Source organism: Notechis scutatus, chromosome 2, assembly GCF_049901735.1.
Source record: "Notechis scutatus isolate UNSWTSFEM ecotype Mainland chromosome 2, rNotScu1.2, whole genome shotgun sequence".
NCBI lineage: Eukaryota > Metazoa > Chordata > Lepidosauria > Squamata > Elapidae > Notechis > Notechis scutatus.
This window is the reverse complement of record NC_142010.1, coordinates 8,759,867-8,778,987: the sequence shown is the minus strand read 5'-3', so window position 1 is coordinate 8,778,987 and position 19,121 is coordinate 8,759,867. Positions and strand designations below refer to the sequence as shown.

General features: G+C 42.2%; 2 protein-coding genes across 2 annotated transcripts in view; both read right to left on the bottom strand.

Moving 5' to 3' along the window:
• The window catches only part of LOC113432086 (uncharacterized), a 110,475-nt gene that overhangs the window by 10,665 nt on the left and 80,689 nt on the right, over positions 1–19,121 (bottom strand). The window lies entirely within an intron of this gene.
• LOC113431641 (uncharacterized) lies at positions 4,304–17,033 on the bottom strand. Its single transcript, XM_087953145.1, has 2 exons — positions 16,951–17,033; positions 4,304–8,884 (listed from the first exon to the last, which is right to left on the bottom strand). The coding sequence occupies exon 2, from the start codon at positions 8,292–8,294 to the stop codon at positions 6,696–6,698; it is 1,599 nt and encodes a 532-aa protein (XP_087809271.1). The 5' UTR covers positions 8,295–8,884; positions 16,951–17,033; the 3' UTR covers positions 4,304–6,695.

Below are 19,121 nucleotides of genomic sequence, written 5' to 3'. Positions count from 1 at the left end.
AAGATATTAAGATGGCTGGGTTTTATAAGGAATTGACTGAATTGGATAAAATCCGAGCAGGCACTGAAGATAAGTTGATTAAAAAAATATATAGTTACTTATAGACTTGGATAAATGGCAGATACTATCAGGGGTGGGATTCAAATTTCTTAACAACCGGTTCTGTTAAGCAAAGGAGAAAGAAACATCAAGATGAATAGTTAAATAATTTTTATTTATGTGTTTATTCATTTCTTTAGTATCTGTTTTGTTTTTATCATTAATAGAAACACAAACAGATAGTAAAAAAATAAATAAATACTTAAATATAAAAAAACAACTTACGAAAAAGGAGACAGGCAAGTTGGCTAGTCAACTATACTGTGGTCCTCCTCAGTCTTCTAGCTTGCTGCGGTGAGGATGGCTGGCCCAGGAGTTGGCTCTCAACCAGGCTGGCTGCAGCAGCGGTGGTGGGAGGAGCTAGGGGACCGGCCCAGCAGGACTTGCTGCTTTGCCTTCTCACTACCATTAGGTGGTGGGAAGGCAAGGCAGCAATCCTTGGGCCGCAGCGGGTGAGGGAAGGTGGTGGGCCAGTGGCGTAGCCAAGGTGGCGGCCGCCATGTGGGCGAAACAGCAGCACCCGACCCAGGAGTTGGTTCTCGACCGGGCTGGTGGTGGCGGTGGCGGCAAAGGGGGCAGTGGCGGCAGCAGGAGGTAGAGGACCGGGCCAGCAAGAGTTGCTGCTTTGCCTCCTCACTACCAATCAGTGGTGGGAAGGCAAGGCAGCAGCAATGGAGGGCCACAGGTGAGGCAAGATGGGGGCGGGCGAGGCAGGGAGCATCAACAAAGGCTTTGGGCGTCCCGGGTGTCGGCAACCGACCGGGACTGGCGGTGGTAGGTAGGCGACTGGGTTGGAGATCATACTTACTGATCCATGTCTTCGGAGGCCAGCGGGGTAGGCAGGCTGGGCAGGCAAGGATGGCTAGCGGCGGCGGCAGAAGCCGGGGCTTGCATCTTCTTTAAGGGAAGGCAGGCAGGCCGGGAGGCAAGCCGGGCAAGGCAGGCTGGCCGGGCAAGGACGGTTAGGGGCGGTGGCGACTGGGGCTTGCGACTTGCCCTAACTCACTCAGCAGGGTGGCAGAAGGCAGGCAGCGACGGCTGGCTGGCTGGCTGGCTCGGCGGCTAGCTGGCTCAGCAGTGGTGGCTGCTGCTACTGCTGCTGCTGGTGTGAACAATGGCGCCGGCCAGGAAAATTTTTGTAGTTAGCACACATGCGCTATAAGTAGGGGTGGTGCTGGACGGGCAGGGGAGAATGAGGAAGGGATTTTTTTGTGCGCGCAGTAAAAAACCCTGTTTTTTTAAAAAAAATACCAGGATTTATTGACTTTGGAGTGGCAGATAGGGACAGGGGCCGGGGCAGCGAAGGGAGTGGTGGGTGGGGGGAGAGTGAGGAAGGGATTTTCACGTGTGCGCAGTAAAAAAAAACCTGTTTTTTAAAAAAACACCAGGTTTTTTTTACTTTGGAGCGGCGGATAGGGGCTGGGGCCGAGGCAGCAAAGGGAGGGGCAGGCAGGGGAGAATGAAAGATTTTTGTGCATGCGCAGTAATAAAAATCGGGTTTTGGCCTGTAGGAGCGGCCGAGAGGGGCAGGGCCAAGCAGGGGTCGGTTTTACCAGTTCTTAAAACTACCGGTGACGTTAACAACCGGCTCTATAGAACCGGTGCGAACTGGTAGAAACCCACCCTGGATACTATGGTCTAGAAACTATAAACTAACTATGTCAACAGGTTATAAAGGTAATTTTTATAAGATGTTTTACAGGTGGCACTTACCCCCATCGAGAATTGCCAAGATGTTTAAAGATAAGTTGGCAAAGTGCTGGAAATGTCAGAAGTTACCAGGATCATATTACCACATATGGTGGAGAAAATGATAAAACCTATAAATTTAAAATCAGAGACATTTTTATTGGGAATTTTGCCTGAGGGTTATAACAAAGAGTTAACCTACTTGATTATCCATGTATTAACAGCATCCAGGATTGTATTTGCACAAAATTGGAAAAATGAGAATATTCCCATGGATGAGGAAATAATTAAGAAAATAATGGAATGTGCAGAAATGAGTAGATTGACAATGGCAATTAGAGAACAAGAGCAGGCTGGATGTCTTTTTGATAAGTCTCCCTCTTTTACTCTTTGTGCTCCTCTGAGGGGCATTGGACAATAGGTCCACCCCCTTGTTTCTGTTCCAGCCCCTCAAATATTGAAAGACTGCTATGATGTAACCCTAGTCCTTCTCTGTGTTAGACTAGACCAGAGATCTGCAACCTTAAACACTCAGACCCATTCGGTTGGGTTTCCCACAGGGAGGGAGGGAAGGAGGGAGAGAGGGAGAAAGATTAAAAATAATGGGGGCTTTGGGCTACCAGATTGGGAGCTTTATTATCAAGCAGCTGTATTAACATGGGTGAGGGAATGGATAAGACTTAGACACAAGATTACTGTTTTTGAAAGGCCTTGGAGGAGTGTTAGGATATTAAATTTAGTAGCTGGAACAGTAAAATTGTACAATGGGCAAGAACAGGCAGCTCTAAGTTGATTGGTTGGAGAGTGCTGGCTCCTGTATGAGGCAATCTAAGCTATGATTGGTTGCTGTGGGTGTAAAGGGGGAGTTTCCCATTTTCCCGCTTTTTTTCTTCTCTCTTCTCTGTATCCTATTTAGATTTACCTCAGGATGTTTCTGTGTTCCTGACTATCTTGTTTGCTGTAAATATGTTAAATGTGTTCATTTATACAAAAGTACAATTTTGCCTCAGTTTCTCTGATTTCATTTGGAAATTTTCTGCATAATTCCCTGATGGAGGACTGTCCCCATTACACCCAGAAAATAAATCCATTTGCAGTGGATGTCATTTCCTGAAAACATCATGGGGAGGAAAGAATTGTTGTCATATCCAGCTGATGGATTAGCCAGAAGGATGTAAAGGATCCTGGTGAGAAAAAACATTTCTGCTCTGGGAGGTCCCCTTCCTCTGGGACTCATGGAGGAGTTTGGGATTATTTTATTTTTATTTATTTATTTATTTGTCAAGTGATTATAAGATAACAGACATAAGTATAAACATAGTTATGAATACATGAAATAGATACATATAAGAAAAATAAAAGAAAGAATAGGACAGGGACAGTAGGCACATTGGTGCACTTATGCAGGCCCCCTGCAGACCTCTTAGGAAAGGGGTGAGGTCAATAGTAGACAGTCTAAGGTAAAGTTTTTGGGGTTTGGGGAAGAAACCACAGTCAGGTAGAGTATTGCAGACATTGACCACTCTGTTGCTGAAGTCCTGCAATCAAGTTTCGTGCGGTTTATCTTGAGTTTGTATCTATTGTGTGCTCTTGTATTGTTATGGTTGAAGCTGAAGTATTCATTGACAGGTAGGATATTGCAATGTATAATTTTATATACTATACTTAGATCAGACCGAAGGCAGCGTAGTTCTAGGTTTTCTATGTCTAGAATTTCAAGTCTGGTGGCATAAGATATTCTGCAAGAAGTAGAGGAGTGGAGAACTCTTCTTGTGAAATATTTCTGGACTTTCTCAATTGTGTTAATATCAGATATTAATGCTGGTTCCAGACTGATGAGCTGTTTTCAAGTATTGGTCTAGCAAATGTTTTGTATGCTCTAGTTAGTAGTGTGATATTACCAAAGAAAAAGCTATGTAGGATTACGTTAACAACTCTTAATGCCTTTTTGGCTATGTAGTTACAGTGGGATCTCACACTAAGATCATTAGAGATGAGTACTCCAAGGTCCTTGACAGAGTTTGGACCATCAACAAGATCTTGACTATTCAGCTTCTATTTTATTTTCTGATTTTTTTGCCAATATGTAAGACAGAGTATTTATTTGTTGAGATTTGAAGTTGCCATTTGTTTGACCATTCTGATACATAGTCGAGGTCTTTTTGAAGGGTAGCAGTATTGTCTGTGGTGTTGAATAGCTTTACATTAGGAGCTCACACAAATGAATGGCTTTGTGAGCCTGAGATGTTTCCAAGAAGTTCCCATGGGGATCACAGTCGATTCTTAAAAGACCCCTCGTCATGGTTTGGAAACTGCAGGTCCATTTGGAGAAGACGGATGTGGCTCCTACAGATTTGGAGCTAATAGACTCAATCAATGATGAACTGGACTTTCTTAAGAAGACTGGAGAATTGGACCTATTATATCTAACTGGAAAACCATTTGGAAAATGGATCGACCAAGAGCTTTTATGATTTGGGGGAATAAGACACAACTGTTCTCTTATTGTTCTCAACTTAAATTTTAATAAAAAATTTATTAATAAGAATCAAACAAAGATATATTATCCCAGACAAATCAGAGACAATGATTCTGGTGATTTATGGTAAATAAACCTTGTAAACTTTATACAAATTAAACAGAATAGTAAATTATTAACAAAGTACTTTGATATTTAACTTTGCTGTTGGTTCATCTGTTAATTACAATGCCTTTATAGATCATAGATAAATGGCTGTCCAGTCTCCTCTTAAAATACCCCATTGATGGAGCACCCCACAACTTCTACAGGCAAAGCATTTTCACTGATTGTTCTCACTGAAAGGAAATTTCTCCTTGATTCTAAGTTGGATGTCTTTATATTTGTTTATTTATTTATTTTATATTGCCGCCTATGTGCCCATGGCGACTCGAGGCAGCTTACACAATGTAAAACCATATTTAAAAATAAAAATAAAAAACAATAAAAACTAACAAAAAACTCAAATAAATTAGTAAAGTACAATAGAACAAAATTTGGAAAAAATTAAAAAATTAAAAATCATCCCCCAACTCCCCCCCCCCCCCCGACAATAGCAGATCACACTAGCCATTTGATGGGCTCCATCCCGCTCTGGGTCCCACCAGGTGTATCTCCCTCAGGGATGGGACTGGCAACATTCCCTGCCTCCCCGCTCTAATGGGTTGGGTAGATGTGACCAGCAAGGGACATTCCCTCAGATAGCCTGGTCCCGAGCCATGAAGGACTTTAAAGGTGACAGCCAGCACCTTGAATTGCACCTGAAAGCAAATCGGCAACCAATGCAGCTCCTACAGGAGAGGTGATACATGTGCACATGGAGGTCTGCACAAAACCATGCGGGCCGCTGCATTTTGCTCCAACTGGAGCTTCCGGGTGCTCTTCAAGGGCAGCCCCATATAGAGCATGTTTCAATAATCAAGACGGGAAGTGACCATGGCATGAGTGACTGTGAGTAAGGACCGTTGGTCCAGGAAAGGGCGTAACTGGTGCACAACCCGCAGTTGCGCAAAGGCCCTCCTGGCCATGACTGCCACTGCTCTTCGGGCAGGAGTCATGAATCCAGGAAAACCCCTAGATTATGGACAGGGTCTGTTTGGGGGAGTGCCACACCATCCAAGACCAAAGGTGGCAATTCTGCCTGAGCCAACGAACCCCAAACCCAGAGCCACTCGGTCTCGCAAGGGTTTAGTTTCAAGCCATTGCTTCCCATCCAGCCCCTAACAGCCTCCAGGCACTGCGAGAGGGAGGACACAGCAACACTTAACTCACCATGGGCCGAGACATACGGCTAAGTATCATCAGCATATTGGTGATACCTCAGTCCATAGTGATGGATGATCTCACCTAGCGGCTTCATATAAATGTTGAACTGGAATGGAGAGAGTACCGAGCCTTGCAGAATCCTGTAAAGCAGTGGGGGAGGGCTGGATCTCTCCCCTCCTATCAACACTGACTGAGAGCGGCCTCAGAGGAAGGAAGTGAACCAAAACAGCACAAGGCTCCCACTCCCATCCCTCGAAGCCGCCCCAGGAGAATCCCATGGTCAATGGCATCAAAAACTGCTGAGAGGTCATGTAGCACAAGGATGGATGCACTACCCCCATCCTGCTCCTGCTAGAGATCATCCAAAAGTACGACCAGTGCCATTTCCATCCCAAATCCAAGCCTGAATCCTGGCTGGTGGGGGTCGAGATAATCCGATTTATGGTAAATAAATCTTGTAAACTTTATACAAATTAAATGGAAAAGTAGATTGTTAAACAAGTGCTTTGATGTTTAACTTTGTTGGTTCATCTGTTAATTACAATGCCTTTATACATCATAGAAGATGAATGTCAAATTGGTTGTAAATAGAGGTAGAAATTTATAAATATTTGGGACTGCTTCAGAAGGGGAGGAAACTAATATTGCTCTAATATGCTTATGAATATTCTATTTGGGGATAAAAGTAAATCTGTTTTTCTCTTTTGTAATGTAAATTTTTTGTTTTTATACATTTTTTTTATTCTTTTGCTTTTGAAAAAAATTCTTTGTTTTTGGAGTTTGTACTGTACATTAATATTTTGAATAAAATAACCTTTTTTAAAAAAAAAAGTCCATTTACGACAAGCACATTCAGGGAGCTACTGTGGGCCTATTTTCTAAACTGCCTCTAAATTCATAGAATCATAGACACATGGGGTTGGTTGTATCATGGTGACCAGAACTGAACACACTATTCTAGATCTGCTGTCACCAGCACAGTGTAAAGCAACTCTATCACTGCTTCTTGTCTTGGCACTATGGAAAAGCATTGGTTTTTTTCAGCAGTGGCAGCACAATATTGACAAAAATGGTACTTATCATATGGCCTGAAACTTTTCCCACAAAGAGGACCTTCAAAGGGTTATTCTCTTGTGTGAGTCCTCTGATGGCTCACTAGGTGAGAATTCTGCCTGAAACTTTTCCCACAAAGAGGACATTCAAAGGGTTTCTTTCCTGCATGAGTCCTACGGTGTTTTGCCAGGTAAGAATTGTCAATGAAACTATTCCCACAATCAAGATATTCAAAGGGTTTCTCTCCTAAGTGAGTCCTCTGATGGTTCACCAGGTGAGAATTCTGACTGAAAATTTTCCCACAATCAGAACATTCAAAGTGTTTCTCTCCTGTGTGAGTCCTCTGATGGCTCACCAGGCTGGAATTGTAACAGAAACATTTCCCGCAAACAGGACATTCAAAGGGTTTTTCTCCTGTGTGTGTCCTCTGATGTGTTACCAGAGTGGAATTCTGGCTGAAACCTTTCCCACAAAGAGGACATTCAAAGGGTTTCTCTCCTGTGTGAGTCCTCTGGTGTTCTGCCAGATAAGAATTCTGACTGAAACTTTTCCCACAAACTGGACATTCAAAGGGTTTCTCTCCTGTGTGAGTCCTCTGGTGTTTCACCAATTCATAATTCTGTCTGAAACTTTTCCCACAAAGAGGACATTCAAAGGGTTTTTCTCCTGTGTGAGTACTCTGATGGTTCACCAGGAGATAATTCCGACTGAAACTTTTCCCACAAACAGGACATTCAAAAGGTTTCTCTCCTGTGTGAGTCCTCTGGTGTTTCACCAAGTCAGAATTCTGTCTGAAACTTTTCCCACAAAGACGACAGTCAAAGGGTTTCTGTCCAGTGTGAGTCCTCTGGTGTTTCGCCAGGTCAGAATTCTGACTGAAACTTTTCCCACAAACAGGACATTCAAAGGGTTTTTCTCCTGTGTGAGTCCTCTGATGTGTTACCAGGTTGGAATTCTTGCTGAAACCTTTCCCACAAACAGAACATTCAAAGGGTTTCTCTCCTGTATGAGTCCTCTGATGACTTATGAGGCTGGAATTCTGACTGAAACATTTCCCACAAACAAGACATTCAAACGGTTTCTCTCCTGTGTGAGTCCTCTGGTGTATCACCAAGTCATAATTCTGTCTGAAACTTTTCTCACAAATGGGACATTCAAAGGGTTTTTCTCCTGTGTGAGTACTCTGATGGATCACCAGGAGATAATTCCGACTGAAACTTTTCCCACAAACAGGACATTCAAAAGGTTTCTCTCCTGTGTGAGTCCTCTGATGACTTACCAGGCTGGAATTTTGTCTGAAACTTTTCCCACAAAGACGACATTCAAAGGGTTTCTCTCCTGTGTGAGTCCTCTGGTGTTTCACGAGGTCAGAATTCTGACTGAAACTTTTCCCACAAAGAGAACATTCAAAGGGTTTCTCTCCTGTGTGAGTTCTCTGATGCCTTACCAGTTCGGAATTATAACTGAAACTTTTCCCACAATCATGACATTCAAAAGGTTTCTCTCCCGTGTGAGTCCTCAGGTGTCTCACGAAGTGGGAATATCCAATGAAATGTTTCCCACAATCTGGACAGTCATGTGGCTTCTCGCTGCTATGAGTCCTCAGATGTATCAACAAGTTGCCATTTTTCTTAAAGGATTTACTACATTCGAAGCACTTGTAGGGCATCTCTGCCAGGTGGATTCTTCTGCGAACTGAAAGGATCTAACAAAAGCTTTTGCCACATTCAGATCATTTATATGTGGTTTCTCCAGAGTGGATTCTTCCCTGCTTAATCCTTGCGATTTCAAGTCTGCTTTATCCGTAATAGGCACAACTATCGAGCTTTTCCACCACTGATATTCTTGAGAAGGTCAAAAATATATGTGATCCCTTGTTTAGTGGTGCTTTGATTTAAGCCCTTTTCTTCCTCCCACGGCAACACTTGTCTTATTGTCTGCCCTATGTGCTCATCCAATTAACCTTTAGCTCCCCACTCACTTCCAGATATTTGCCTCTTTTTCTGAATGGAAAAAAAAATCTCCCTTGACCTTTTTGTATATTGTGTCCTTGATTTCCACATACTCTACTTTTTCCAGCTCAAAATCTCTCATTGATTTTCTTTCCTTTGTCTCTCAATTGCTGTGGAAGGAGAAGAATTGGGTAGTTTTTTCTGATGGAAATGGAGAATAGTTTTATTTCTGCCTCAATCTGCTTTGCTTTTCAATATTGCTTGTTATTCTCAGTTGTCCGATGTGGTCTTCTGGTATCATCTTTGTCTGTAAGATTCAAATGAAAATGTAGCTTTTATTGTTTATAAAAGGGTTGCAGAAGATGTGAAAAATTTACATTACAATGAAAAAGCAAACATGCCAATATGCTAGAATAATCCCTAACATCAAGATATTCAGTTCCAATATCCATTCAATCATTAAATTCACTTGTTGACTTAGGTCAGTCACAAATTCTCAGCTCTTCAAAGGGTTATCATCAAATATATATGATAGATAGATAGAATTCTTTATTGGCCAAGTGTGATTTGATACACAAGGAATTTGTCTTTGGTGCATATGCTCTCAGTGTACATAAAGAAAAAATAAAATACATTCATCAAGCATCATAAGATACAACACAGTGGTAGTCATAGGTTACTAATGAGCAATCAAATCATAGGAGGAAACAAAAGAAGAAAAATACATGTTTATTAAAGTCTTAGACCAGCAATAGACATCACTATTTATAATATATATAAAAAATAGTACTGACATGTTATAATATGTTAATAGTGGATAATCACATCCCTGTTAAGAAAATACACGTTCTCAAACAGTTAGGGTCACCTACTGATTTATATGATTGGAGAGCCAATAAGTGTGTGTCATTTCCCAAAGATTGTTCTATCTCCAAAATTTGGCACAAATTGACAGTTATAATTCTGTAACAATTTTTTTCTTTCTTTTCTTTTCTTTTCTTTCTTTCTTTCTTTCTTTTTCTTTCTTTCTTTGTGTTTTCTTTCTTTTCTTGACTCTTCCTTCTCTTTCTCTCTTTCCCCATCTTTCTCCCTTTCCCTCTCTCTCTTTCCCTCTCTCTCTTTCTTTCTCTGTCTTTTCCTTTCTTCCTTCCCTGTCCCCTCCTAAAGCTAGGAAACCCACCTGAAATGCACACACACACATATACACACTGACAAGCTTCCCACATTGCTCGTTAACTTACGTTCTTTCCGGCCAGTCTCCTCGAGACCCAGGGACCGGATGCCATTATCCATTGGCACCGGATCCCTCATTGCCCGTCAGGCAAAGCTTCCGGGTCCAACAAAGAGGCTCGGGACAGGACTTCCTCCCCTCCCTCAAGCTCCCACCCTGCTGGCATCTCAACTGCCTGCAAAGTGCAAACTTACCTTTGTCCCGTGGCTAGTGCCAGAGGAAAAGGTGAGCCAGTCAGGGCTGAGCCATCACCACTCAGCTGTCCGCCAGCCCGCATCTCGTCCCCTGCTGCTACTTGGATCCTCCACAGCTGCTGGGGCTCGTGGCTGCCTGGGGGGGTGCAGGAGGCAACCAGGAAGTATGGGTCTACCCGCATTGCCCCTCTGCCTGCGACCCCTCCCTCACCCACCCGAGCGTTTTAGCCGAGTGCAGGCCACCGAGGAAGATCTGCTCTCACGAAGCTTGACTTGCACCATTCTCACAGAATGAGGCCCGCATTCAGCCAAAGTGCGCAGGCCAGCAGGTGGCAGAGGGAAGTGGCAGCAGGTAAAGGGGCAATGCGGGCCTGAGTGCCAATAGCATTGTGCACCCTGGTCACCGCCTCCCCTCGCACCTAGTAGGCAGCTGTGGAGAATCCAGGCCGGGAGCGAGATGCAGGCTGGTGGGGACCAGAGTGGTGACAGGTCAGCCCTGCTTGCCTTCCTCTCTGCCACCAGCAAGCCAGGTAAGCTAGAGGCTGGGGACAGTTGTGGGGGAAACTTGCTAGGCTGCGAGAACTGTATGGACGGCCCCCATGGCTAAGCAAGGGAGGCAAGTGGGGGGGGGAACCTTGCTAGGCCATGAGAGCCGCATGGGCGGTCCCCTGGCTAAGCAAGCCAGACAGGGACGCGGGGCAGCTAGTTAGGCAATGAGCGCAGAGGGTGGCAGCTGCACGGCGGTGGTGGCAGAGGCCAGCATGGGAGACAGGATACAACTAGAGCTTGTGGTGGTGGTGGTGGGAAAGGCAGTGACGGCAGTAGCGCAGTGGTGGCAGCCTAGGCTGGCCCAGGAGTTGGGACTCCACTGGGGCTGGCAACAGCAGCAGCATATAGGAGACCGGGGCTTGCAGAACCTCACTCACCTAGGCAGATCATGGTGGAAGGTAGACAGCAATGCCTGGAAGGTGGGCGAAGGCAGATGTTCCGCATGCACGCGATTTTGCACATGCGTGATAAGGATTGACTGGGCAGGGAATGGAGAAGCGGGTGGAGAGGGGTGGGGTCAGCTAGGGGCCCATTTTATCAGTTCTCCGAACTACCGGGAATCGTAAGAACCGGTTCTACTGAACTGGTCTAAACCAGTAGAATCCCACCGCTGGACTCTTCAAACTTATTTCTTAGAAGAGATGTACAAAGTTCTATTGTTTCTGGCACTAACATCCATTTAGTAACTTCCTTTGCATTTTTCTCAGTCCATTTAATTTTTACCTGGGTATTTTGGCTCCCTAACCTGGGCAGGTAGATTGAACTAGCCCTTAGAAATTTCTGGTGTAATATAAGAGTAAGGATTACTGAATTGTGATTTATTTATACAAAGGGAAGTTGTAGGGTTGTTGCAATGGATTGATGTGTCATTGTGCACGGAATTGACCTTCTCTAAAAGAAAGGGAGTCCCATCTGAATCCTGTGTAGACTTCTGAGAAAACTGTTCAGAGTAAGTGGTTTTAGCACCAGCTAACAGAGCTTGCCATTCTGGTGTAGGGCAATGAGTTATTAGGTCATGCTTCATTTGACTTTGATATGATAATAAGTATAAATGTACATAGTTGTGAATACATGAAATGGTTACATATAAGAAAAATAAAAGAATAAGAGAAACAATAGGACAGGACGGTAGCACGTTGCTATGCACGCCCTATTAGGTCATGCTTCATTTGACTTTGATATGATGGTACATATTCATGGGGGAGAAGTAAGAGGCTCAATTATTGAGGCTCAGATCTATAAGTGGCTCAGCAGTGTCCATTGTGACCAACAAGGATTTCTTTAAATTTTTAACTTGAGTAATATGTTGTCTTGTTCTTTTCTTGGGAGAGCGCCAAAAGCATTAACGAAGCCAGTTTCTGTGCTGTTAACTACATTTTCACCGACCAAGGCTTGCTGACTCCCACTTTCTTTCACTCTCTTTCCCAAGGTTGAGAATGCAGAAGAGACAGCAGCCATGAAAGCTCGCATGTTAACAATTAAAGGTTTAACCTTTTCCTCACAGAAAACTCTGATGGGAAAGATCTGAAAGGAGGCTAAATGTGCCTTCATTTTAAATAGCATCAGCGGTATGGCGGGCTGCTTGAAAGACAGGAGTATCTGCTGCCAAATTGGGACCTCAGTAAGCCACTTCACAGCACGAAAATCAATCTGCCCCCGATGGCAGTGAAGGCTTAGGGAATTTAGTATAGAACTCTTAGTATTCCAGCATCCATAATGAAGTCTGTTCATACGGATCCTAAAAGCAATCTGTTGTGTTTGCAATGAGGGATATGATTGTAGGCTTCCCATGAAACTTCTCTATTAATATCTCCACCTCTTGTTGCCTTGTCTGGAGAAGGTCTGTTTTTCTGAGATACCTGCAACTTTTTAACGTTTTTTAACTCTTTACCTGGGTCTTTGCTCTTTTTCTTCTTCCTTATCCCGAGTACGGGATTTACCCCGGTCTGCTGTAAGAACTTTGTTGGGGGTGTCTGTTATATGTGGCAATAATATCTGTATATATATATATATATATATTATTGCAAGTTACACCTGAGAAAAATATAGAACAGAAGGGACTCCATCTTTGTTTGAGATGTGACCTTCTATCTAGAATGATTACTGGACAATTATATAACTATCTAACAAACAAATTATGTTTTCTAACTTGTTATTTTCTAAAAGTGAAATGTCATATTCCTTGGCTGGAGAGGGGGTTTGTATATTTTGGCTTAAAGATTAACGTAAGAGATGCTAGGGCAGGGGTGGGCAAACTTTTTGGCTCGGGGGCCTCATTGACTTTTAAAATTTGACAGACAGGCCGCCACTTGGTGTCGAAATGCCTGTCATTACAAGTCAAAATCAAATGAATGCAATCATTCAATCATTCACATCAAACCTTAATTCTGTACCAATCTTCGGCGGGCGGATTAAAAGACCAACGGGCCGGATGTGGCCGCTGGGCCATAGTTTGCCCACCCCTGTGCTAGGGTCATTCTGACCTGAACGGAAACCCGTTAATGATCCATTGTGCTTGGAAGCCATGAGAACAACATAAGAGGAAGAAGCCATGAGAAGAAGGGTAGTTTCCAAAGAAAAGGAAACAGGTGTTAATATGGGTGTGGCGTAGGGAGATATGTAAATGGATAAATTGTGAACCCAGGAAAGGGGCAGACAATGTATATTTGAACTTGTATATAAATCCCAGCCTTCCTGGGGAAAACGTCTTCTGCCATGAGCAGAATTCCCTTTTGCAAAAGCTTTATAATAAAGCTTGTTCATATTGTTCACAATCTCTGTGTTTTGGGATTATTTTCACAGTGTCTGTAGCCCAATGCTGTGCTTGCAGAGATATCTTTTCTTAGTGTCTCTACATCATGTTGGATGGTTATTAGTTGTTCAAATATTGAGACAACCGTTTGCGCTGTGAGAAGGCATTGTTTTACCATAAACTCTGTTGTATTCTCCCACGGTAAGTTCACCTCACTCTGAATTAGTTTGTTGTTAACCTTTTTAGTCTATATCCATATCAGCTGTAGCTGGCCTAGTTGTTTGTGAAAAAATCTGACTGTTATTTTGCTCCTCCCCCACTAGATCGGGAAAGTCTAGTATCTGTTGTTTTGTCAGATCTCTTTGCAGGTCCCGTTCTAACTTCTCTAGATCGTTGGAAATGGAGGGGGGTTAGTTTTACTTACAGATCTCTTGCCAACAAAGTGCTCAATACTTGGTTGTTTTGCAGTCTTCATTGGTGGGAGTGATCCTGGGCTGGTGCCATGGCGCTTCTTCCTTTTCCCATGCCTTATTAGTCCCCAGCAAAACAAAAACTTATGTCTATATTGTGGTCTACGCTGTTATCTTTCCCAAAAAATATTATTTAAATAAAAGGATCCAACAGGAATAGTAAAAGTTGATAAAATAAAATAAAATCAAGAGGAGCTGCTGCAAAACGCTCCGGCAGCAGCCCGCTTCATGAAACAAATAAAAAGGGCGTTGGTATTTACCTGATACGCCCGTTCTCTGTGAGCTGAAGAGCTGTGAGCTGAAAAGCATCCAGAAGTGGCATTATTTCTCTTTTATCTTGCTGGCGTTGGATAAGCAGGCTAGTCCTTAAACAGGAATTTTTTTCTTTTTGCAATTGCTTTTGGATCATTACATTGGAGTGAAGCCGCAAGTGCCATTTCAAACAGCGGGACAAATAAAACAATATAAATTGTAAAGATAGAAGCAACACGGTTATAGACATAAGTGGGAAGAGATAGGTACTAGGAAGGATGAGTAGAATAATAGTAATATAGCCTTAGTAAATAATTTGACAGTATTGTGGGGATTAGTTGTTTAGCAGAGTAATGGCATTCGGGGGAAAAACTGTCCTTGTGTCTACTTGTTCTGGGTGTGCAGTGCCCTATAGCATCGTTTGAGGGTACAAGTTGAAACATTTTATTTCCAGGATGTGAGGGGTCTGTAGATATTTTCACAGCCCTCTTTTTGACTTGTGCAGTATACAGGTCCTCAGTGGAAGGCAAGTTGGTAGCAATTGTTTTTTCTGCAGTTCTAATTATCCATTGAAGTCTGTGTCTATCTTGTTTGGTTGCATAGCTAAACGAGACGGTTATAGAGGTACAGATGACAGACTGAATAATTCCTCTGTAGAAATGAATCAGCAAGTTCCTTGGGCAGTTGGAGCTTTCTGAGTTGGTGCAGAAAGAACATTCTTTGTTGTGCTTTTTTATGACATTTCTGATGTTAGGTGTCCATTTTAAGTCTTGAGATATGATAGAACCTAGAAACTTCAGGGTCTCTACTGTTGTTACTGTGTTTTCTAGTATTGTAGGAGGTGGTTGTATAGGAGGGTTTCTCCTAAAAGCTACCACCAATTCTACGGTTTTGAGTGTATTTAATTCAAGATTGTTCTGGTTGCACCACAAGGCTAATTACATAAATACAGTTATCTGAAGAAATAATAAAATACAGTTATTATATATATATTATAAATTATATATAATTTTATATATAGTGTAAAATACAGTTATGTAAAGAAACTACACCCTGGAGCTATATCTTACGTATCACAACATAGTAAAAATAATCTCATCCTTAGCAGTTTAAAAATAAGTAAATATAACATCAGATGAGCAACGATGATATACTATACCCATATCAATTTTTTTACAAAAACAAAGCAAAAACAGAGATGTGAAAAACTAAAAACACTCTTACTTCTTCCATATGTATGAGAAGGCAACGTAGCAACCAGTGCTGTTGATCAAATGCCAACTGATGATCAATTGATCATTATCAAGTGTGACTATATCTATAAAAGCCAAAATTGTAGGAGTTTCCTGGTCTCCAGCACTGAGGTGTGAATTAGATGCCAAAAAGTAAAGACATCACCAGGGATCTTAGAGAACCAACTGCTGCTGCCCATCAATCTGGGAAATTCCAAACAATTTAAACTCCATCATTCTGCGTTCCATTCACAAGTGGAAAACATTCAAGACACTGGCCAATCTTCTCAGGAGTGGAAGTCCAAGCAAATTCACCGAAGGTTCAGAATGCACAATGCTCAGAGAAATTACAAAAAATCCAAGCATTACATAATACAATAATAGAATTCTTTATTGGCCAAGTGTGATTGGACACACAAGGAATTTGTCTTGGTGCAAATGCTCTCAGTGTACATAAAAGAAAAGATACATTTCAAGCTCTACATCTCAGGCCTCAATTAGTGTATTAAGTGTTAAAGTTCATGACAGTAAAATTAGAAAAAGACTGGACAAGTATGATTCGTTTGGAAGGGTTGCCGGGAGAAAGCCTCTGATTTCTAAAAAAGGACATGGCAGCAACACTTAGATTTCCAAATTTGCATTTGAATAAATCAGAAGAGTTCTGGAACAATCTTCTTTAGATGAGACTAAAGTGCAGATGTTTGGCCATAATGCACAGTGCCATTTTGATGAAAGCAAAACAAAACAAAACATATCAACACAAAGATCTCACACCAACCATCAAGCACAGTGATGAAGGCCTGATCATTCGGGCTTGTTTTGCAGCCACAGGACTGGCCACTTTGCAGTCATTGAGTCGTTTATGAAGTCCCCTCTATTCTAAAGTATTCAGAATCAGAATAGACCTGGAAGGGACCTTGAAGGTCTAGTAGTCCATCCCTCTGCTCAAACAGGAGATCCTACACCATTTTACACAAGTGTCTTCTTCAAAATGTCCAGTGATGAAGCACCCACAAGGTCTGAAGGCCAGCTGTTCTACAGGTTAATGTCCTCACTGTTAGGATGGTGAGTGAGGACTAACTATACAACTGAACATCCCAAAAAGTCCTCTCTCTCTATATATATATATTTTTACAAAGTGCTAGGTTAAGCACAGTTGAAACAGGTTAATACATGGATGGGGCACGGATAGGAAATACCATGCTTGTTGGGTAGACATGGAAGTTCAAAAAAAAATCTCAGGAGAGAGCAGAGGAAGATCAGTCCGATATTGTTGCCAAGAAAAAAGCTGGTCCATAAGAGAATAACTGAATTGGAAGGGACCTTGGAGGTCTTCTAGTCCAATCCCTACTCAGGCAGGAGACTTTATATCATTCCTGATTAATTGCTGTCCCGTCTCCTCTTGAAACCCTTCAGTGATGAAGAACTCACAACTTTTGGAGGGAAGCTCTTCCCAAGGAATTAATCTTAACTTGAAGGATAATTTTTAAAATCTTCCCACTAGCAAAAAATTGCAGCCACCACTGTTAAAACATTGAGCACCAGTGGACTCAAAATTTGGGGAGGGGAGGGAAGGAACACGTAGCAGCAGCTGGTATGCTTCAGCCTGGTTGCTTCTCTGCTTCCACATCCCGGAGGAAACCCAACAGCCCAACTTGCTCCCAGCCTCTCCTCCCACCTGACCTCAACTCACCTTCCAGCTGCTGCTTCGACCCTGGGAAGAGCAGAAAAACCACTCTGCACACCACCTTCCTCGCAGGAGTGATCCGGAAGAAAAAGCTCATCTCCTCCCATCCTTTCTAGCAATGCTGAACTCGATGGTTTTAACTCCTTTATGCTCAACCACAGAAGCCTATTAAGGGTTTTCTAGTCACTGATAAGAGCAAAAGAACAGGCTTGAGTGTCTCTAACATATTTATAAGATGTTTCACTGATTAAATGCTACCAGGTCATTTTCCAGTCCTTGCAACCTATCTTTGCAATTGATCCACGTGCAATAGTGAAAAGTGACACTAAAGTAGGTTGTAAAGATTAGCTAAAAGCTGAGCCCTAAATGTTTATGAAGTTCTTAAAGAATTACATAGAGTTGGAAGAGACCAACTTTCCAAGCAGGAGATCCTATACTGTTCCAAATGGCTGTCCAATCTCCTCTTTAAAAAACCCATTGATGCAGCACCCACAATTTCTACAGGCAAAGCATTTCCACTGATTGTTCTCATTGAAAGGAAAATTCTCCTTGATTCTAGGTTGGATGCCTTTTTGATAAGTCTTCTTCTTTTACTCTTTGTGCTCCTCTGAGGGTCATTGGTCCATCTCCTTTTTTTCTGTTTGAGCCCCTCAAATATTGAAAGACTGATATGATGTAACCCCAATCCTTCTCTGTGTTAGACTAGACCAGGGATCTGTAGGTTTCCTACAGGGAAGGAGGGAAGGAGGGGGAGAGAGAGAAAGATTAAAAATAATGGGGGCTTTGGGCTACCAGATTGCGAGCTTTATTATCAAGCAGCTGTATTAACATGGGGGGGAATGGATAAGACTTAGACACAAAATTACTGTTTTTGAAAGGCCTTGGAGGAGTGTTAGGATATTAAATTTAGTAGCTGAAACAGTAAAATTGTACAATGGGCAAGAACAGGCAGCTCTAAGTTGATTGGCTGGAGAGTGCTGGCCCCTGCATGAGGCAATCTAAGCTATGATTGGTTGCTGTGGATGTAAAGGGGGAGTTTCCCATTTTCCCCGCTTTTTTTCTTCTCTCTGCTCTGTATCCTATTTGGATTTACCTCAGGATGTTTCTGTGTTCCTGACCATCTTGTTTGCTGTAAATATGTTAAATGTATTCATTTATACAAAACTACAATTTTGCCTCAGTTTGTCTGATTTCATTTGGAAATTTTCTGCATTTGGAAATTTTCTGATTTCATTTGGAAATTAATTCCCTGATGGATTACTGTCCCTATTAGACCCAGAAAATAAATCCATTTGTGGTGGATGTCATTTCCTGGAAACATCACGGGGAGGAAAGAATTGTTGTCATATCCAGCTGATGGATTAGCCAGAAGGATGTAAAGGATCCTGGTGAGAAAAAAACATTTCTGCTCTGGGAGGTCCCCTTCCTCTGGGACTCATGGAGGAGTTTGGGATTATGAGCGCACACAAATGAATGGCTTTGTGAGCCTGAGCTCTTTCCAAGAAGCTCCCATGGGGATCACAGTCGATTCTTAAAAGACCCCTCAACATGGTTTGGAAACTGCAGTTTCGTTTGGAGAAGGCTGAAAAGGATGTGGCTCCTATGGATTTGGAGCTAATAGACTCAATGAATGATGAACTGGGCTTTCTTAAGAAGACTGGAGAATGGACCTATCATATCTAACTGGAAAACCATTTGGAAAATGTACAACCGAGAGCTTTTAGGATTTGGGCGAATAAGACACAACTGTTGACTTATTGTTCTCAACTTAAATTTTAAGAAAAAGTTTTATTAATAAAATTCAAACAAAGATATATCGTCCCGGACAAATCAGAGACAATGATTCCGGTGATTTCTTGTAAATAAATCTTGTAAACTTTATACAAATTAAATGGAACAGTAGATTATTAACAAAGTACTTTGATGTTTAACTTTGTTGTTAATTACAATGCCTTTATAGATCATAGATAAATGGCTGTCCAGTCTCCTCTTTAAAAACCCCATTGATGGAGCACACAACTTCTATAGGCAAAGCATTTCCACTGATTGTTCTCACTGAAAGGAAATTTATCCTTGATTCTAAGTTGCATGTCTTTTTATTTGTTTATTTATTGCTGCCTATTCGCCCATGGTGACTCGAGGCGGCTTACACAATGTAAAACCATATTTAAAACAAA

Bases quoted from the DNA above. Each gene is read 5' to 3' on its own strand.
- LOC113431641 (XM_087953145.1), bottom strand. From the start codon at position 8,294: ATGCCCTACAAGTGCTTCGAATGTAGTAAATCCTTTAAGAAAAATGGC.